The sequence below is a fragment of the Corapipo altera genome, unplaced genomic scaffold (genome assembly GCF_003945725.1).
Source record: "Corapipo altera isolate COAL_440 unplaced genomic scaffold, ASM394572v1 129591b, whole genome shotgun sequence".
In the NCBI taxonomy this organism is placed as follows: Eukaryota; Metazoa; Chordata; class Aves; order Passeriformes; family Pipridae; genus Corapipo; species Corapipo altera.
In genome coordinates this window covers 1-20419 of record NW_020885329.1, presented here as the reverse complement: position 1 = coordinate 20419, position 20419 = coordinate 1, and the positions used below count along the sequence as shown (strand labels likewise).

Sequence of the window (20419 nt, the reverse complement as noted above, 5' to 3'; positions counted from 1 at the left end):
CCCCCCCCCTTTTTCCAGGGATATTTTATGGGTTCAAAGGTCTCCTGCTCCTCCTTGGGATCTTCTTGGCCTATGAGACCAAGAGCGTCTCCACCGAGAAGATCAACGACCACCGCGCCGTCGGCATGGCCATCTACAACGTGGCGGTAAAAACCACCCCAAACCACCCCAAAACCCACCTGGTGACCCCAAACCCCACCTGGTGACCCCAAATCCCACAGGGTGACCCCAAGCCCCTGTGGAGTGACCCCAAATCCCCAAATCCCCTAAAACCCCCCCACAGGTGCTTTGCCTCATCACGGCGCCGGTGACGATGATCCTGAGCAGCCAACAGGACGCCGCCTTCGCCTTCGCGGCGCTGGCCGTCGTCTTCTCGTCCTACATCACCCTCGTCGTGCTCTTCGTGCCCAAGGTGGGCTTGGGACCGATCCCAGAGACCCCACAGTCACCCCAAAACCCTGCAGTGACCCAAAATCCTACGGTGACCCCATAAATCCTACAGTTATCCCATAGATCCTACAGAGATCCTGTAGATCCTACAGAGATCCTATAAATCCTACAGTGACCCCACAGAACCCACAGTGACTACACAGACCCCACAGTGATCCCAAAACCCTGCAGTGACCCAAAATCCTGCATTGATCCCGTAAACCCTACAGTGATCCCATTGACCCTACAGCCATCCCACTGATCCTTGAACCATCCTATTGCCCCCCCCCCTCCACCCCGTGGACCCCACAGTCATTGTTTTGGGGTCAATCCCATAAATGCCCCAAATGCAGATGCGGCGCCTGATCACGCGGGGGGAGTGGCAGTCGGAGCAGCAGGACACCATGAAAACGGGATCCTCCACCAACAACAACGAGGAGGAGAAATCTCGGCTCCTGGAGAAGGAGAACCGGGAGCTGGAGAAGATCATCGCCGAGGTCGGGGGAGAGAAAACCCCAAAGGGGGGATTGGGGGGGGCCCCAAATAGGGGTTGGGACCCCAAATGGGGTTTAGGGGACCCTAAATGGGCCTGGGGGACCCCAAATTGGGGTTTGGGGGACCCTAAAATGACAGTTTGAGGACCTCAGATGGGGTCTGAGGGTTGGGGGAGACCCCTGCTGAGGGGGATTCCCGTTCCCAGAAGGAAGAGCGGGTGTCGGAGCTCCGGCAGCAGCTCCAGGACCGGCAGCAGCTCCGCTCCCGCCGCCGCCCGTCCAACCCTTCCCGGGAGAACGGCGACAACAACCACTTCCCGCTGGGATCGGGGGGAGCCCCCGCGGCCCCCCCGGGCGGGGGAGGGGGGACGGGACCCCCCTTCTACCAACCCAACCTGCCCCTCGTGCGCTGCCTCGTGTCCGAGCAGGCGGAGAAGTTGGGACGCGGGAATTGCGACGGGAGCCGCGTCCACCTCCTCTACAAGTGACCCCTCCCCCGGGGGCGGGGCCTCGACAGCTAATTGTTAATGAGGGTTTCGGGATAATTTGGGGCGTCTCGGAGGTTGTTTGGGGTGTTTTGCTCCCCCGGGAATTCCATGGAAAAGTGGGGTGGGAGGGGCTTAGATCAGGGGCGGGGCCTCTTTGACCAATTATTAATGAGGTTTTCGGGATAATTGTGCTGGTTTGGGGTGTTTTCCCCCTTTCCAGGAGTTCCAGGTGTTTCCTGGGATCAGGTGGAAAAGGGGTGGGAGGGGCTTAAATTAGGTGGGAGGGGGTTAAATAAAGAGGGAGGAGCAAGAGATGAGTTGGAAAAGTGGGAAGACCCTCCAAAATTCCCCGAAGATTGTCCCGGTCTCCTCTACAGTCAAAGCCCAGTTATCCCAGAAATCCCACAGCATTCCCATAATCCTACAGTTATCCCATAAAACCTACAGTTATCCCAAAAACCTGACAATCATCCCCAAACCCCCCCCCCCCCCGTTATCCCAAACACCTCACAGTTATCCCAAAAATCCTACAGTGATCCCAGAAATCCTACACTCATCCCAAAACCCCCAGTGATCCCACAAATCCTACACTCATCCCACAAATCCCACACTACTCCCGGTGCCTTCCTACCCCCTCTCCACCTGTAGCAATTCCCATCCCTTCCCCCCCTTCCCCATCCCAGGAATCCCCATAATCCCCTGTAGCTCCCTGACCCTGGGATCCCATTCCAGGGTTGTAACCCATGGGAATTCCCTGGGAATCCCCAAAGTTTTAGGTCCAGGCTTTGTCTCCAAGCCCGGCTTTGAATCCACGCAGGGTGTTGTTCCCAATCCCTCAGGAATGGGACGGATCCAGAGGGCGGGTTTTTGGGATGGGGGTGGATCCAGTGGGATCATCTGGATGGAATTCCATGTGTCCAGAGAATTCCCAAATTCCCAGACTGTTGTATCCGGGTCCGGCCCCTCCTGTACAGCCGCACTTTACTGGGAAAACCGGACTCTTTTCCTTCTTCCCGAGTGTCTCGTGTGGTGTTTTCCAGGGAAAACGGGGTCCAGAGGGATTGGTGGGGGGTCTGTTTTGGGACTTGGGGGGTCCCAGAGCCACATCCCAGAGTTTTAAGGGCCTTGGGAATTCTGGGATGGTTGGGAAGTGGTTCGGGAAAGGGTGGTCCCAGATTTTGGGCATTCCCAGAGTCTGGGTTTTCTGGGAGGGAGGTTGGAATTAACACCCAAAATATCCCTAAAAATGCCCTGCCCCCAAAACACCCCCCCAGATCCCAAATTCCAGGCACAAGGAATTCCCAGATTCTGAATTTTTGGGAGGGGGTTTGGAATTGACCCCCAGGACAGGTGGGGGGGATCAGAGAACAGATGGATTTATTTGGGGAGGGGTCCCCCCATTCCAGGGGGTCTCTAACGGTTGGATTTGGCCACACGCTCCAGCTCATCCTTCTTCTTGATGGCGTAGGAGTTGGAAGAGCCCTGGAAAAGTGGGAAAAGGGGGTTGAGGAGGGGCTGGGGAGGATTTTGAGGGGCTTTGGGGGGTCTGAGGGGTGGTTTGGGGGGTCTGGGTGTTCATTCCAACCCTCCCCTCCAAAAATTCAGGGATCTGGGAATTCCCTGTCCTTGGAATCTGGGGTCTGGGGGGGAGGTTGGGGGGGGGCTTTGGGGGGGGCGGGGGGGGAGGGGGGGGAGTGTTTTTGGGGCGGTTTTGGGGGTTTTTGGGGGGCTCTATGGGGTTTGGGGATTTGGGAATTATTTGGGAAGGCCTGGAGCAGGTTTTTGGGGCGGTTTTGGGGTGTTTGGGGTACCTTGGCTGCATTAATGAGCTCGTCGGCCAAACACTCGGCGATGGTTTTGATGTTCCGGAAAGCGGCTTCGCGGGCGCCCGTGCACAGGAGCCAGATGGCCTGGAACGGGAAAAACCGGGAATGAGGGGGGAAAAGTGGGAATGAGGGGAGGTTTGGGGGGGAAGTGGGGAAAAGGAGAAGAAAGGATAATGAGATCTCCTCAGGAACAGGGAGAATGGGAACCCTCTGGGAACAGAGTTAAGGAGCCCCCTGGGATTTGGGGATTCTGGGATCCCAGGATTTGAGGTCCCAGGACTGGGTGATTTGGGGTTCCAAGATTAGGGGTTTGTGGGACTTGAGATCCCGGGACTGTGGGATCCCGAGACTTGGGGATTTGGGGTCCCAGAATGTGGCGGTTCTGGGATTGAGGCATTCCAGGATTGGAGTATTTGGTATCCTGGGATTGGGGGGGATCCCTAGATTGCGGGATTTGAGATCCCAGGATTTGGGAATTCCAGGATTTGGTGATTCTGGGACTGGGGGATCCCAGGACTGGGGAGTTTTGGGAATTGTGGGATACCTGGTTGACCCTGCGCAGGGGGGACACGTCCACAGCCTGTCTCCGGACGGTGCCGGCGCGGCCGATCCGAGTCGAGTCCTCGCGGGGCCCCGAGTTGATGATGGCATTGACCAGCACCTGGAGGGGGTTCTGGGGGGAAGAACTGGGAATTCAGATCCTCCAGATCCCAAAATATCCCTCCCGGATCCCAAAAAAATCCTCTGCTGGAACCCCCACCCCCCCCCCCCCCCAGTTCCCGTGTCTTTCCCACCTCCCAAAGCTGCGTTCCACCACCGCAAAGGGATTTTTCCCCCGCCCGGAATCCCAACAACTCCCACGGAATTCCCACCTCCCCAGTGAGCACCTGGATGATCCCAAAGTCCCACTCCACGGTCCTGAGCCTCCTCCCATTATTCTGACCCATTTCCCCCCGTGTTCCCACGGAATTCCCACGTCCCCCGGACGATCTCGAAGCCGCGCGTTGCGACCTCGAAGGCGGGTTTGTTTTTTTCCCCCGCCCGCATTCCCACGGAAGTCCCACCTCGCCGGTGAGCAGGTGGATGATCTCAAAGGCGTGCTTGACGATCCTGACGGTCATGAGCTTCTTGCCGTTGTTCCTGCCGTGCATCATCATGGAGTTGGTGAGGCGCTCCACGATGGGACACTGCGCCTTGCGGAAGCGCTTGGCCGCGTAGCGCCCGGCGCTGTGCGGGAGGTACTTGGCGTACTTCTCCTTCACCGCGATGTAATCCTGCCGGGAACAACAGCAATTCCAGGCGTTCAGGGGCAGGGACCCTCCCCGCTCCGTAGGGACGCAGAGACAAGCCCGTCGTGCTGCTCTGGAGTCTCCTTTGCCCGCTCTGGATCTTTTTTTGTCCACCATGGATTCTTTTTTTCTACTCCGGATCCTTCTTTTCCCACTTTTCTCCTTCTCTGGATGCTTCCTTCCCCACCCTTTCCCTTCTCTATTGCCCACTCTGGATCCTCCTTTTCCCCTCCCTTTTCCTTCTCTTTTCCCACTCTGGGTTCCTCTTTTCTACTCTGCATCCTTCTTTTCCCACTTTTCTCCTCCTCTGGATTCCCCTTTTCCCCCTCTGGCCCCCCAGAATTCCAGGTCACCTGCAGGGAGATGTCGTTGATCTGCACATCATCCGTGCTCCACTTCCCAAAAAGTTTGATATCCGGAGTCTCGGTCACAGCTGGCGCTGTCTCCCAGTCGGTCATGCTGGAAAAAAACACGGAAAAACATGGGATCAACGTGGGAAAAGGGGCAGGGAAGGGGCTTGGAAAACGGGATCGCACTGAGATCCCTTCCCTTCCTGCTCTGGATCCCTCATTTCCCTCTCTTTTCCCACCGTTATCCCCGTTTCCTACTCTAGATCCCTCTTTTCCCACTCTTTTCACGTTTTCCTGCTGTGGATTCCTCTTCTCCCCTCTCACACTCTGAATCTCTCATTTCCCGCCGTGGATTCCCCTCATTCCCACAATTTTATCCCCCTTTTCCCACATTTTTATCCCCCATTCCAACTCTGCTCCCTTTTTTTTCCCAAATCCGTCAACCCTGCAAATCCCGACCAAACCCTTTCAATTAAATCCCAGGAAAACCGGCAGGATCCACTTCCCCCCCCCCCAATTCCCCCCTCAAACCCTTTTTTCTCCCCTCCCCCAAAGCCCCCGGCCTCGACCCCCCCTAAATCCCTTCTCAGGACTCCCCCTCACCCCCCGATCTCATTTTCCCCCTCAAAAATCCCACTTTTCCCCTCAGAATTCCCGCTTTCCCCCCCTTTCCCCGCTCACATGGCGGCGGTCCTGACTCCGACCGAGGAAAGGAGGGCCGATGGGGCTTCCCGGCCTCTTATGGAAGGGCTCGGGTTCGCTTCCGATTGCGCATGCGCAAACTTCAACATGACGTTGCTCTTCCGCCCTTCCTGCCCTCACTCCGCCTACTCTGGCCTCAATGCGCAAGCTGCGGCCGCCATGTTTGTTGAGGGCGCTCGCCCACACGCCGCCATATTTGTTGAGGGTGCTTGCCGCCATGAAGCGGAGTCATTTCACAGTAGAGGGCTAAAAACACGCGCGAAGGGGACAGAGTGGGATCAGGGAGCCCTAAAGGCGCCAAAGGGGGGGAGTCTCATCAGCATGCGCATGAAGCCATGTCCGCCATATTTCTTGAGGGCTCTCGCCCACGCGAGAGGCGTAAAAACTCACTATAAAGGGACAAAAACAGGCGTGGGAGGCACAGAGTGACCCTACAGAGGGGCATAAACACGCGCGGAGGGGACAGAGTCGCGTCAGAAAGCCCCGAAAGCCTCACGGGGCTCTCGCGGGTGGACAAGGAGCGGGGCCGCCTCCCATAGACCAATCAAGGCCCGCGTCTCCGTGGCGTCACCGGTTGCTAGGCAGATCTCTCGGGAGGTTTCTGGGGTGAAAAAGGCAGGAAAAAGGGCAAAGGAAAGTCGGGCACCCCCCTGGAGGGGGGGGGGTGGGTGTCGTACAAGTGTCCCTCATGTCACAGCCAACCCCAAAATGACTGTCACAAAGGAGCATCTTTATTTCCATTTTTTGGGGACATTTTGGGGGGTTGGGGGGCTTGGAATCTGTCACAGACTCAATGTCGCTGTCCTGGGAGTCCTGGGGGTCCTCAGATGCTGCCTGGAGGGGGACAGGGGGTGGCAGAAGGGGGGGCATCCCCAGGGGGGGCTGGGGGCCCCCATTTGGGGCCATTCGGGACCATTCGGGGTGGGGGGGGTGTCCTTTACCTGCACAGTTGTCACCTGGCAGAGGAGTGTAACCTGCAAAGAGGGGGGACACGGTGCTCAGGGCGGGGTTGTCACACCAAGACCACCCCCTCTTGTGGCCCCCAGGGGTCTCACCTGGAATTGGGGCCTTCTTCTGGTACCTCCAGAGGCCGAAGGAGAAGAGGAGGAGCCCCAAAACCACGGCCAGGGTAGCCAAGGCCACCAGCAGGGACAGCCGTGGGGACAGGCCTGGAGCTGGGGTAGAACAGGAGGGTTAGGGGGGTTTAGGGGGGGCTGGGAAGGGTTTTAGGGGGGCTGGGGGGATTATGGGGTGTTTTGGGGGGTCTTACAGACTTTTGGGGGGTCTGGGACAATTTTGGGGGGTCTGATGAGATTTTGAGGTGAATCTTTGGGGGGTTCTGGCAGGATTTGGGGGGGTCCTGGGGGGTCTAATGGGCTTTTGGGGCGTGCCTTTGGTGGGTTCTGGGAATATTTGAGGTGTTCCAGGAGGATTTGGGGTGACTTTACCCCCCCCCCCCCCCCAACACCTACCAGGGGGGTGGCCCCGCCGCCCCCACCCCCCAAAACCCCCCCAAGCCCCCCAAATGCTCACCCCAGTCCTCCAGGAGGGGCTGCTTGAGGCTCGGGTGCTGCACCAAGCATGTGAAGGTGTCCCCGGGCTCGGGGGTCACCTCGAGGGTCCCCTCGCTCCTGTAGCTCCAATCCCCCATGGGGACGATCGGGGGGGGCCCGGGGGGGCCCTGGGGCTCCAGGACCACCCCGTTCCTGAGCCAGGCCAGGCTCAGCTCGGGGGGGGTAAAAGCCCCACACGTGGCACGTCAGGACAAGGGGGGTCTGGGCGTTCCCCGGCGCCGAGGGGACGATGAGGATTTTGGGGGGCACTGGGATAAAGGGGGGGGTTGGGGGGATGGGGGGTGGGATGAGGTTAGGTAGAGCTGATCCCATTCCCAGATCCCCCCAGAATCCCCCCATGAAACCCCCTGTTCCCAATCCCCCCATAAACCTCATGGGGGGACTCATTTCTAATCCCCCCCCCCCCCGTTCCCAAAGACCCCCATGGAATCCCCCCCATAAAACCCCCCCATTCCCAATTCCCCATTCCCACCTTCCTGTTCTCAATCCTTCAATTCCCATCCTCCATTCCCAGTTCTCCCATTCCCAATCCTCCCCCAGTCCCATTCCCCCGGTTCCCAATCTCCCCACTCCCAACGCCCCCATGGAATCCCTTCCATAACCCCCCTCCATTCCCTATTCTCTCATTCCCAATCCCCCCATATCCCCCCAGACTCTCACCCCTCCTCTGGGCCGTGTCCCCCCACACTTTTGGGGGCAGTTGGGTGCAGACCTCCCCCCTTTTCCGGAGCCTCTCCCCCCACTGGGAGTCCCCGTTGAGCTTCTCGGCCAGTCGGGCCCCGATGGGCTCCAGGGGACCCCCCCCCGCGCAGGGCACAAATTTGGGAGGGCCCTGGGAGTCCACGCAGACCAGGGGGAGCTTGTTGAAGAGGAGGGTGAGGTCGAAGGAGCCGTTGGTGGCCGGCACGGGGCACTCACTGGCCACCTGGACCACGAAGGCGCCTGTGGGGGGAGGGATTTGGGGGGGGTTTAGGGGGGATTTGAGGGGATCTGGGGCGGTTTGGGGGGGATTTGGGGGAGTTTGAGGGCGTCTGAGTGGGATATGGGGGGATTTGGGGGGGGATATAGGGGGGGATTTGGGGAGATTTGGGAGGATTTGGAGCCCGCGGGTTTGGGGTTCCCCAAACCCACCCCCTTGCCCCCATAAAATGAATCCCCTCAACCCCCCCCCCTTATTCCACTCCCCCCAAATCCACGGTCCCACAGGACTGAGCTCCCCCAAAACACTCCCCTTTGCCCCCAAAAATTCCCCCCAAAATCCCACCTGCGCGGGGGGTCCCGAGGACCAGGACGAGCAGCACCAACATCGCGGAGTCTGGGGGGGTCCGGCCGCGCTCTGAGACCCGCCCGGACCCCCGAGCCCGGCCCGAGCCTTAAACCCCGCCTAAGGGCACAGCCAATGAGCGGCACAGCCAATGAGCGGCGGCAGCCGAGGCGCGTCACCGGTTGCCGGGCAGGACCCGCCCGAGGCCGCCGCGGGCCGGACTTAGATGGGACCAGGACCGGGATCAGCAGCGGGAGCGGGGGCAGGACCGGGACCAGGAGCAGAACCGGGACTGGGATCAGGATCAGGACCGGGACCTGGATCAGGGCCAGAAGCAGAACTGGGAGTGGGATTAGGACTAGGATCAGGATCAGGGCCAGGACTAGGATCAGGACCAGGGCCAGGATCAGGACTGGATCAGGATCGGGACCAGGACTAGGGACCAGGACCAGGACTCAGGACTGGTCTTAGGATCAAGATCAGGACTGGGACCAGGATCAGGACTGGAATAAAGACCAAGATCAGGACCAGGAGCAGGACTAGGAGTAGGACCAGGATCAGAACTGGGACCGGGACCAGGACCAGGACTGGGACCAGGATCAGGACTGGGACAAGGACTGAGACCAGGACTAGGGACCAGGGCTAATACCAAGATCAGGACCAGGATTAGGGCTGGGACAAGGACCAGGATCAGGACCAAGAGCAGAACTGGGACCAGGACCAGAATCAAGACTGGAGCCAGGACTAGGACCAGAACAAGGATTGGGACCAGGATCAGGATCAGGACTGGAGAAGCCACCAACAGGTCACATGCCACCTTTCCCAGTGGGAAAACTCTGGGAATGGCTCTGGAATGGGATAAATCCCCCAAGATCAGCCACCAGTGGGCCACATCCCACATTTCCCAGTGGGAAAATTGGGACACAGCTCTGGATTTGGGATAAATCCCAAGATTGGCCACCTTTTCCAGCTGGGAAAGCCTCTGGGAATGGCTCTGGAATAGGATGAACCCCAAAATCACACACCAAGGGGTCACATCCCACCTTTCCCAGTGGAAAAAGTCAAGGAATGGCTTTGGAACAGGACGAATACACGAGGACACAAGCTCAGCCGTAACCAAGGGGAGAGTTTATTTGGGATGATGGGAATTGGGGGTCGGGAACATTCCAGTTCTTCGTCCCCCTCCCAGATTCCCAGCTTCTCCGTCCTCTGCTCAACCTGCGTGAGGGGGCACAAAGAGGGGGGGTCAGGGACATTCCCGAGGCCCCTCCCTCCCCTCGGGGGATCCCCCACAATGTACCTTGGGGATCCGTCCGGGAAAGCAGGAGCAGGGAGAGCCCCAGGAGCCCCAGGACCCCCCCGAGCGCCATCGCGGCCCCACAAAGCACCATCGGCAGCTCCGGCACCTCCAGAGGCTCCGGGGGCACTGCAGGAACGGGACATGGCTCAGGAGAGGCAGTGGCTTTGGGACTGGGAGCAGGAGCAGGATGGGGACAAGGACCAGGAGCAGGACCAGAATTGGGATCAGGATCAGGACCAGGACTAGGATCAGGATCAAAACTGGGACAAGGACCACAACCAGAACTGGGACTGGGAGCAGGAACAGGACCTGGATCAGATCCAGGATCAGGACAAGGACCAGAAAAAGGACCAGGATTAGGCACCGGGACCAGGATCAGAACTGGGACCAAGACTGAGAACAGGACCAGAACTGGGACTGGGACCAGGATCAGGACCAGAAGAACCAGGACTGGGACCAGAACCAGGACCCCCCCCAGGTGTGTCCCCCACGCCGTGGTGTCCCCCCTCCCAGTGCTGCCCTCTCACCCCAGTAGGTGACCACCGAGGCGTTGTCCCCCCGGGGGGTCACCAGGCAGGCAAAGATGTCCCCGCGCTCCGGGGTCACTTCCAGGCGGGACAAGCTCCAGAAGGTGAGCTCCGGGGTGGGGGTGAAGGGCCCCTGGGTGACCCCCCGGGTGACGGGGACACCCCCCCGGGTCCAGGTGATGTCCAGGGCTGGCGGGAAGACGTTCTCCACCAGGCACAGCAGGGTGTTGGCCTCACCCAGCGTCAGCGGCAGTGCCGGGAACACTTGGGCCACCGGCATTCCTGTGGGGATTGCATCCCATAAAAATGGTGGGATGGGACCTCCAAAGGGTCCCATCCCAAAGGGACATCCCGCCCTGATTCCTGACCTTGGGGGGCTCCAGGGGTGGGGGAACCTCCAATCCCAGCCTCAGGGTTGAGCTTTTCGCTGAAGCCAGGGTTTTTTTTCTGAATCCAGGTCTTTTCCATCCCTAAGTTTTCCCATTCTCTCCATCCTTCCATCCCCAAGTTCCTCCATCCCTCCCACCCCCAAAGTTCTTCCATTCCCAAGTTCTTCCCTCGTCTCCATCCCTTCTTCCCCCAAGTTCTTCCATCCTTTCATCCCCATCTTCTTGGGGGACACCTGGGATTCCACGGATCCACTGACCTGGGGGTGTCGCCCCCGTCACCCCCCCCAAATTCCTCCTCAATCCGCCATCCCCCCCAGCAGGACGGTGCTCCATTGACCCCCCGGTGTCCCCTCTGTCACCGACCCCTGGCCTGGGGCAGGACCCCGGCGGCCGAGCGGCCGAGCCCGTCCAGGACACCCCGGCACAGCTCCACGTCCAGGCGCAGCTCCGGGGGGGTCTCCAGGTCTGGGGGCAGGGGGGGCAGGTCCGGGAGTGCCGGGAACCACTGGGATCCCGGGAAGTCGAAGCTGTAGAGTCGCTGCCCGTCCAAGGTGAGGGAAAGGTCCAGGGAAGGGGTGTCCGGTTGGCAGGTGAGAACCTCGGCCAGGAGGTGGGTGGGGGGCTCTGGGGGGGGGGGCACAGGGGGGAGTTGGGGAGATTTGGGGGGGATTTAGGGGGATTTGAGGGGGTTCAGGGGGGATTTGGTGGGATTTGGAGGGGATGTTGGGGGGAATTGTGGGAGTTTGGGGGGGATTTGAGGGAGTCCTGGGGGGGATTTGGATGGGAATTGGGGTAGGTTGGGGGATCCTGGGGGGATTTGGGGGGAACTAGGGGACTCTGGGGGGAATTGGGGAGGATTTGGGGGGGGAACTGGGGGACTTTGGGGGGGATTGGGGAAGTTTACGGGGGATTGGGAAGGATTTAGGGGGGATTTGAGGGGTGCTGGGGGGATTTGGATGGGAATTGGGGTAGTTTGGGGGGGATTTGAGGGGGTTCAGGGCAGTAAAAAAAGGAGTAGAAAAAAGGGGAAGAAAGGGGGAGAAAAAAAGGAAGAAAAGGGGGAGGGAAAAGGGGAACAGGAAAAAGGGGAACAAGGAAGAGGGAACAGAAAAAGGGGAGGGAAGGAGGAACAGGGAAGGAGGAACAGGGAAGGGGGTGCAGGTGGGGGGTACAGGCAGGGATTTAGGGGGGATAACCGAGGGTACAGGCAGAGGTACAGGCAGGGATTTAGGGGAGATAACACGGGGTACAGGAAGAGGTACAGGCAGGGATTTAGGCAGGATAACCCAGAAGTACAGGCAGAGGTACAGGCAGGGGTACACAGCTGGTTGCGGGCAGGGGATCACCCCCTCACCCCCCCTACCCCCAAAGCCTCCCCTCCTCCCTCCCTCTCTCCCTCCCTCCCTCCCCCTCTCCCCTTCCCCTTCCTACCGGGGGTGACGGCGGCGGCGACCCCCAAAAGCCCCCCGAGCAGCGGGGCCAGGAGCCCCCAAAAACTGCCGCCCATTCCCGCGCCGTGAGGCCACAGTTGGGGTGGGGAGGCCCCGCCGCGTAACTCCCCCAAACCCTCCCAAAAACTCTTCCCCAAAGCCCCCAAAAACCTCCTCCCAAACTCCCGCCCCGCCCCCCGGACGCACTGACCAATGGGAGCGCTCTGTTGCCGCCGCGTCACTTGTTGCCGGGTGGAGAAGCCTCAAGGCGAGCGCGATTGAGGTGACAGAGCCACGGAGTCGCCGAGGGGGTCACGGGAGGATCCCCGCGACGTCCCCCCCGCGTGTCAGGAGGGAGGACAAAGCTTTGGGGACCCCCCTTCAAGTTGGGGGACCCCCAAGCTTTGTCCTCCCTCCTGACACGCGGAGGGGACGTCACAGTGGTTAATTCAGCGGTGTCGTGATAATTAGGGCGCACCGACGGGTGCGCGGGGGTTCGGGAGGGACCCCTGGAATACCGTGGACACCCGTGGGGTCATCTCACGTCCCCCCCAACCCCCCCGTGAGTGCCCTCCACACCTCGCACCTCACCTGAACCCCCCATGGGTGCCAGTGGGGACTCCTGGGATGTCGTGGACACCCGTGGGGTCACCCCAGAATACTCGGGAGCCCAAATTACCCCGTGGGTGCCCCGAGGGTCCCCCGCGGGTGCCCCCACACCCTTCCCACCCCACCTGACACTCCCCCAGATCCCAGCGCTGCCCCCTTGGAATATCGTGGATCCCCCCCACCCCTCGTGGGTGCCCCTCACCTGACACCCCCCCCCCCCCCAGATCCCAGCGCTGCCCCCCTGGAATGTCGCGGACTCTCGTGGGGTCACCCCTGGAATGTCGTGGAAACCCCCCCCCCCCGAATATCGTGGAACCCCCCCCCCGAATGTCGTGGAACCCCCACCGCCCCGAGACCCCCGTGGGTCCCCCCGCACCACTGCAGCGGGACCGCACTGCGCATGCGCGGGGCACTAAGACCCCGCGGAGCCCCTCGGGGGGGGCCCCATGAATGTGGGCCCGTGGGAGCCGCGGGGGGGGCACGTGACCGCAGGCAGCCAATCGCAGCGCGGGTGACGTAGCGCGTGGCTCCCTTTTCTGCCCCGGGATGGTTTTTTTTCACCTTTTTTGCCTCCAAAATGGGGCTTTTCGGGGCGGGAGGGGCGCGGATGAAGCGGGGCCGGGCGCGGGGGTCGCGGCCAGGCGCGGGGGCCCCTCAGGTGAGTGATTTTTGGGGAAGTTTTTTTTGGGGGGGGCGGCCTCGCCCTGCCCCCTCCCCGACGGTGAGGGGCGGGGGAGGTCACGTGGGGGTGGCGAGCTGTCAATCAAGCGATGTCCCGCCCCTCGGGCTTCACTTCAACTAATGGGAGGTGCGGGTCGCCTTGATTGACAGCTGGGGGCCCGGCTTTGTGCGCGCGGCGGGGGCGGCGGTTTGGGGCGAAAAGCGCCATGTTTGGGTGTTCGCGCGGGGGCGGCGGCGGCGGGCGCGGCCCCAAGTGCTGTGTCACGGCGTTGGCGGGGGGGTGGGGAAGGGAGGGATCGCACGGGATTCGGAGACCTCCACGAGCCCTGTGGAGTTCGGAGGGGGGGGGGAGGCTGGGAAGAATTGAAGAATGCGACCCCTTTACATTCCGTGAAGGGGTTTGGGGGGTTCCCGTGCAGGGGAGCGGGCGCTGAAGCCCCTCCCGCGGGAGCGGGGCCCTCAGGGTTGCGGGGTGAGAGGTGTGGGGGGATTGGAGGGGAGAGGTTTATCGCGGCTTAATCCGGGCTAGCGGCCACGGCAGCGGCGCGTCCGTGGGGGTTGTGGTGTCCCGCGTGTGACCAGGGAGGCGTTGGCGACCCCTGGGAACCCGTGGAGAGCGGGGGAGGCAGGTGGCGGTGCGCGGGTCAAGTGAGTGTTAAAGAGTTCGCGAGCGCCGCGAGGGGGGTGAGGGCGGAACTGGGGTCCCCATGGTGCTCGGTGGAGCGGAGGAGAAGGGGGGACGCGGAGAGGCCGCCCGGGAGGGCCGCGCTCATTGTCCGCCCGCCCGCTCGCGGCCGCCGCCGCCGCCATTCAAGATGGCGGCACCTCTTTCCCCCCTCCCCTCAGCGCCAACCGCCGCCCTTCTCCCCGCCCACCTCGCTGCCCCTCGGCCAACCACCGAGCGGCGGGCGGTGGCGCCGACCAATGGGCGCCGAGGGCGCCGCCCGCTCTCAGTGAAGGCGCCGGGCGGAAAAGCCGCGCGGGGAGGGGGGGTCGTACGGGTGGAGGTAGGGGTGATTGACGCGCCAGTCGGCCAATGAGAATGCGATGTTGGAAGTGCCACCGCCCAATGAGGCTACGGTTGGGTGGGGAGGGGCGGGTTCGTGACGTCAGCGGTGTCGGCGGCCAATGGGGAGGTCGGTCGCGTCTATATAAGGGCGGGCGGGGGCAGGCCAAGCGGCGCCATTTCGCGGTGGACGAGGGGACGGAGCTGGTCGGGCCGCGGCAGAGAGAGCGAGCGAGAGAGAGCGCGCAGAGGGGCGGCCCCTTCAAAAAAAAAAAAAAGCAACCAACCTCTCTCGGCTCCATCCCCCCGGAGGAGCTCCGAGGGGGGGAAACCCTCCCCGGCCTCCGCAGCGACCCCTGCCTGCGGCCACCGGCGGCGAGCGGCCGCCTCCTCGTCCTCCTCTTCCTTCCCCCCCCTTCACCTCCCTCAGCGAGCCAAGATGGAGCGCGGCCGCTGATCCCGTCGATCCGCCGTCATCCACCGGCCTCCCCGCGGCTCAGCGCCTTGTCTGCGGTCCTTGCGGGTGCTCCGGGCTCCGAGCGACTCGCCGAGGGTTGTATCGAGCGCGTCGCGAAGGGTTTGTGCCTCCCGGTGAAGCTCCGAAGAGAGGACCCCCCCGCTCCCCTCCACTACCCCCCCGTTGCATCCCCTCAGCGCTCGCCGCCATTTTCGCCGCGCCCGTGGATGTTGAGGCCGTGGGAGGGTCCCGGCATCGTCTCCTAAGGGAAAATTAATTAGATAGAGGAAAGGGGGGGCTCCTGGCTCGCCTCCCGATCCCCTCCCCGTCCTCATCCCGCCGGGGATGCGCTGACGGGGGGGGGCCCCCACTGGGCCGCGAGCGGCGGAGCTTTGGCCGGGCAAAGTGGGGGGGTCGTCGGAGGAGACGGCGGGAGGAGGAGGAGGAGGAAGAGGAGACGAGGGCCCGCGGGCCGCGCACGGAGCCGTCGGGATGTTGCAGAATGTGAATCCCCAGAGCAAGTAGGTGCTTTGTGGGGGGGGACTAAAGGGGTTTTGGGGTGGGAAGGGCGTGTTTTGGGTTTACGTAGAGGAGGAGGAGGGTGCGTTGTGGGGTTGGGGCTTGGTGGAACCCCCGTGTTGTGTCACTGTGGGATCCCCACAAGGTGGGACCCCCCACCTTGTGACACTGGAATACCCATGCAGTGGGATCCCCGTATTGTGACAGTGTCACTGTGGGACCCTCACCTTGTGGCACTGTGAGACCCCCCCAAGTTGGGACCCCCACACTGTGACAGTGTCATTGTGGGACCTCCATGTCATGACAGTGGCACTGTGGGACCTCCACAGGGTGGGAAGGTGTCATTGTGGGACCCCCAGGTTGTGTCACTCCAACACAGTGGGACTCCCATGTTGTGACGCTGAGGGACCCCAAAGATGTGGCAGTGTCATGGTGGGACCCCCCACATGAGACCCCCATGCTGTGGCAGTGTCATGGTGGGACCCCCACATTGTGTCACTGAGAACCCCAAGCTGTGACAGTGTTCCTATGGAATCCCCATGTTGAGACCCCCATGTTGTGATACTGTGGGACCCCCAAGCCATAGCAGTGTCATTGTGGGACTCTCACGTTGTGGCACTGTAGGACCCCCGTGCAGTGGGACCCCAGTGTCGTGACAGCGTCACTATGGGACCCCCAGGTTGTGTCATCCCAATACAGTGGGACCCTCACCTTGTGACACTTTGGGACCCCCACGGGATGTGACCCCGACATTGTGACCCTGAGGGAGCCTCGTGCTGTGACAGTGACACTGTGGGACCCCCCCAAGCTGTGACAGTGGCCCTGGGGGTCACTCTGTCCTTATCATGGGGGGGTCGTACCCTTGGGGACACTCCTGGGGTCACCCAGAGGTCAGCTCAGGGAAAAAAGGAGGTCCCAGCCCCCCTAAAGCTGAGCTGGGGGAGAGGCTCAAGAGCTCGACCAGGAGCTGGTTGTGGGAACAGCTGGAATTTTGGGGGGTCTTGGGGGTCCCTGGAGCCTTTGGATTGGTGCCTGGGGGTTCCTGTTCTGGGACCCCCCCAAGACCTTGGTGTTGGTGTCCTGGGTGTCCCTGGAGCCTTGGAATCACTGTCCTGGGGGTCCCTGTTGTGGGACCCCCCCCCAAAGCTTGGTGGTGTTGTTCTGGGAGTCCCTGGAGCTTTGATGGGGGTGTTCTGGGGGTCCCTGGAGCCTTGGAATCTGTGTCCTGGGGGATCCTGTTCCAGGGATCCCCCCAAACCTTGGTGGTGGTGTCCCGGGGGTCCCCATGACCACTGTGGCATTTCTGGGTTTGTTTTCCGTAATTTTCCTTTTTTCTGGATATTTCAGGACTCTCAGACCCGTTGTTGCTCTAAAATGCTGATGATTGCTCTAAACCACTGATTTTTCCCAGAAATCAGTGCAATTCCTGGACATTCCTGGGAGCTTGTGGACAGAATCCTGGGGGTTTGTGGCTGAAATCCACAGGAGTTCATGGGTGGAATGCATGGGATTTCATGGCAAAATCTGCGAGGGTTTGGAGTTGAACTTCCTGGGAGTTCAGGGCCAGAATTCCTGGGGGTTCGTGGCTGAAATCCATGGGAGCTCCTGTGCAGAATCCACGGGGGTTCGTGTCTGAAATTCCCAGGAGTTCACGGCCAGAATTCCTGGGGGTTCGTGGCTGAAATCCATGGGAGATCCTGTCCGAAATTCCCGAGAGTTCATGGCCAAAATTCACAGAAGTTTGCAGCTAAAATTCCCGGGTATTCCTGGCCAAAATCCGTGGGGTTTGTGGCTGAAATTCTTAGGAGTTCATGGCCAGAATTCCTGGGAGTTCATGGCTGAAATCTGTGGGAGCTTGTCGGCAGAATCCATGGGGGTTTACGACCAGAATTCCCATGGGAAGCTCCTCTTCATCCCAAAGATCTGGACAGTGGTAACGGTGCTGCTTTGGCCCTGATAGCAGCTCAAGGAGCAGTGTCAGCTTCTTCCCGAACTCTCTCCTGAGAATTCTGGGAAGCAGATCCATCCCCCTTTTCCCTTAACCCCTGTGTGTCTCCTCCCCTCCCCACAGGATCCTGGGGAAGGGCAATAAATCCATAGGAGCTCCTGGGAAGAATTACTGGGGGTTCACGACAAAATCCATGGGAGTTCAGGGCCGAAATTCCCATGAGTTCGTGGCTGGAATTCCTGGCGGTTTGTGGCCAAGTCCATGGGGGTTCAGGGCTGAAATGCCCAGGACTTCATGGACAGAATTCCTGGGGGGGGATTATGGGGTCTCCCAGGCAGAATCCATGGGGGTTCAGGGCTGAAATTCCTGGGAGTTAATGGCTGAAATCCATGGGAGCTCCTGGGCAGAATCCATGGGGGTTCGTGGCCAGAATTCCCTTGGGAAGCTCCCCCTCATCCCCAAAGATCTGAACGGTGGTAACGGGAACGCGGTGGTGCTCCATAGCGGTTCTTCCGGGACTCTCCCGAATCCCCTCCCTGAATCCCACGTGTTCTCCCCTCCCTCGCAGGCTCCTGGGGGAGGGCAATGCCGGGCTCATGGCGCTGGCGACGCCGACGGAGTCGACTCCCGGGAAGCGGATCCGCAAACCTTCGCTGCTCTACGAGGGCTTCGAGAGCCCCACCATGGCCTCGGCTCCCGCCCTTCCCAACCCTCAGGCCAATCCGCCGCCTCCCGAGGTTTCCAATCCCAAAAAACCCGGTCGGATCACCAACCAGCTCCAGTACCTGCACAAGGTGGTGATGAAGGCGCTGTGGAAGCACCAGTTCGCGTGGCCCTTCCGCCAGCCCGTGGACGCCGTCAAGCTGGGCCTGCCGGTAATTCCTGAGGGTGGGAATGCCGGGAATTCCGTGTGGGTGTGCGACCCCTCCCCTCCCCCCAGTCCTTACTCCCACTCAGGCAGAGGTAGATCCAGCTTTTATTTTAATCCCGCTCGGCCACAGGTGTCACCCCGTTATCCCATCCTACATCCACCCCCAGGGCTCCCGCTATCCCGGAGGAGGGATCCCGATGTCCCTACAAAGTTATGGATGAGGGATATTCCCGGCGCTTCCCGACCTAATCTCTTGTGCCCTGAATGCATTTTGCAGATGTCTCCCATCCATGAGTTTGTAGAAGACATCCCGAGGCCCCCAAATTTAAGGCACCTGTGGCGCCCAAGGAGTTAAAGCCCGAGGAGGTAAATTCAAACCGGAGGGGTTGCTCTTCCCATTCGGTTTAAGCTCGACTTAAGCCCAGTTTAAATTGCCCCCTGAAATTTGATTTTAATTGCCCTTCGACTCACCTTCAATTTAGGTTCAGGTCAAGATAGGTTTAGTTTAAACTCACTTTAAATTTGCTGTAGTTTACCTTCAAATTTAGGTTAGGTTCCTGGTAAGTTTATCTTTAACTCACCTTAAGTTTAGCTTAAATGCAGCTGAAGCTTGGCTTTAATTCATCTTAAGTTTAGCTTACGTCCACCTTAGATTTGGTTTCAATCCTTGTTATAAATCCACCTTAAGTTTAGCTTGAATTCTGTTTTTGTTTCCCTTAAAGCTTGCATTAATTTGGCTTAAAACCACCTTAAACTTTGGTGCAATTTATCTTAAGTTAAGTTTAAATTCACTTTATGTTTAATTTCAGTCCACCTTCAATATGGTTTTAATTCCCCTGAAATTTAGCTTAACTTCATCTGAAGTTTAACCTTAACTCACCTTAAGTTTACCTTCAATTCATCTTAAATTCAATATAAATCTACTTTAAATGTAGCTTAGATTCATTTGAACTTAGTTTAAATCCACCATAAGTTCATCTTCGATTTGCCTTAAGTTTTGCTTAATTCCACCTTAAGTTCAACTTAAGTTTTCCTTAAATTTAGCTTAAATCTGGGTTCAATTTAGCTTCAAGTCACCTTGAATTTAGCTTCAATTCACTTCAAGTTTATCTTAAATTTCTCCTAAATTTAGTTTACATCCACCTCAAGTTTAGCTTAAACCTATCTCAAGTTAAGCTTAAATCCACCTCAAGTTTAGGTTGGATTCAGCTCAACTTTAGCTTTAATCCACCTGAAATTTAGCTTAAACTTCCCTTGAATTTAGCTTAAATTCCCCTTAAATTCAGCTCAAATCCCCCTTAAATCCCCACTCCCACTCCTGTGTCGCCTCCCAGCTGCTCCCACCCCTCTGACCACCCCGAACCCCCCCTTTGGAGCCGCTTCCCACTACATTCCCAGTCATTCCCACCACATCCACAGGGAATTCCTCCCCTTCCCCCCCTTCCACCCCAGCTGAACACGAGCGACCCCGCTGTGACCCCCCGATCCCCGTTGTCACTGTTTTCCCAGGATTACCACAAGATCATCAAGCAGCCCATGGATATGGGAACCATCAAGAGGCGCCTGGAGAACAACTATTACTGGGGGGCAGCCGAGTGCATGCAGGACTTCAACACCATGTTCACCAACTGCTACATCTACAACAAGGTGGGACCGCCCCCAAAACACCCCTGGCACCTCCCAAAAGTCGTGCCTGGCGTTCCCTGACTCCAGATCCAACGATTCCCGCAGCCCACGGATGACATCGTGCTGATGGCGCAGACCCTGGAGAAGATCTTCCTGCAGAAGGTGGCACAGATGCCTCCGGAGGAGCAGGAGATCGTGGTGCCCGTGGCCAAGAACAGCCATAAAAAGGGGGCATCCAGGGCGGCAGGTGAGGAAAAGGGGGGCCCAAAAAGTTGGGAATGGGTGAGGGTGACAGTGGGGGGGGGGGTCCCCAGACCTGGCATCAGTATTCCAGCGTGTCCTTTGGGATAACACTGGTATTCCTGGGGGTCCCCAATCCCCGTCTCCAGGTGTTCCCTGTGTCCTTGGGAACAGTGGGATGACAGTGGAGGGCCCAGGGGGTCTCCAACCCTTGCTTCTATGTATTCCCTGTATCCTTTGGGAGGCCCCCAGGAGGCCCCAGCCCCTTTTCCCCTGGGTATCCCTTGGGATAACAGCAACATTCCCAGTTTTTTTTCTCTCCCTGTTCGCAGCGCTCCTGGCGGGACTGACGGCAGCTCAGCAGGTCCCGGCCGTGTCCTCGGTGTCCCAGCCCTTTTTT

At 59.6% G+C, this 20419-nt stretch overlaps 5 protein-coding genes across 5 annotated transcripts; 2 read left to right on the top strand and 3 right to left on the bottom strand.

The window, feature by feature from the left end:
- Window positions 1–6: 6 nt before the first annotated feature.
- On the top strand, window positions 7–2425 carry LOC113940399 (gamma-aminobutyric acid type B receptor subunit 1-like). Its single transcript, XM_027631540.1, has 4 exons — window positions 7–146; window positions 284–412; window positions 783–926; window positions 1130–2425. The coding sequence occupies exons 1-4, from the start codon at window positions 126–128 to the stop codon at window positions 1409–1411; spliced, it is 576 nt and encodes a 191-aa protein (XP_027487341.1). The 5' UTR covers window positions 7–125; the 3' UTR covers window positions 1412–2425.
- Window positions 2426–2709: 284 nt separating this feature from the next.
- LOC113940398 (40S ribosomal protein S5) lies at window positions 2710–5640 on the bottom strand. Its single transcript, XM_027631539.1, has 6 exons — window positions 5558–5640; window positions 4880–4985; window positions 4302–4511; window positions 3782–3910; window positions 3223–3321; window positions 2710–2893 (listed from the first exon to the last, which is right to left on the bottom strand). Exons 2-6 carry the CDS (start codon window positions 4982–4984, stop codon window positions 2825–2827), a joined length of 612 nt encoding a protein of 203 aa, XP_027487340.1. The 5' UTR covers window position 4985; window positions 5558–5640; the 3' UTR covers window positions 2710–2824.
- A 650-nt stretch (window positions 5641–6290) lies between these two features.
- LOC113940396 (HLA class II histocompatibility antigen, DM beta chain-like) lies at window positions 6291–8524 on the bottom strand. Its single transcript, XM_027631537.1, is given in 7 exon segments — window positions 6291–6412; window positions 6520–6552; window positions 6634–6753; window positions 7112–7313; window positions 7315–7400; window positions 7813–8094; window positions 8417–8524. Coding segments are annotated over 7 exon segments (777 nt in total). The 5' UTR covers window positions 8460–8524; the 3' UTR covers window positions 6291–6401.
- A 998-nt stretch (window positions 8525–9522) lies between these two features.
- LOC113940395 (HLA class II histocompatibility antigen, DM alpha chain-like) lies at window positions 9523–12235 on the bottom strand. Its single transcript, XM_027631535.1, has 5 exons — window positions 12064–12235; window positions 10996–11256; window positions 10244–10525; window positions 9717–9842; window positions 9523–9634 (listed from the first exon to the last, which is right to left on the bottom strand). Exons 1-5 carry the CDS (start codon window positions 12137–12139, stop codon window positions 9630–9632), a joined length of 750 nt encoding a protein of 249 aa, XP_027487336.1. The 5' UTR covers window positions 12140–12235; the 3' UTR covers window positions 9523–9629.
- A 1760-nt stretch (window positions 12236–13995) lies between these two features.
- Window positions 13996–20409, top strand: LOC113940397 (bromodomain-containing protein 2-like; the record flags this gene model as incomplete). Its single annotated transcript, XM_027631538.1, has 5 exons — window positions 13996–15336; window positions 17851–18157; window positions 19663–19800; window positions 19885–20026; window positions 20352–20409. Coding segments are annotated over exons 1-5 (674 nt in total), but the record flags the coding sequence as incomplete, so codon positions are not given.
- Between the last annotated feature and the right edge of the window lie 10 nt (window positions 20410–20419).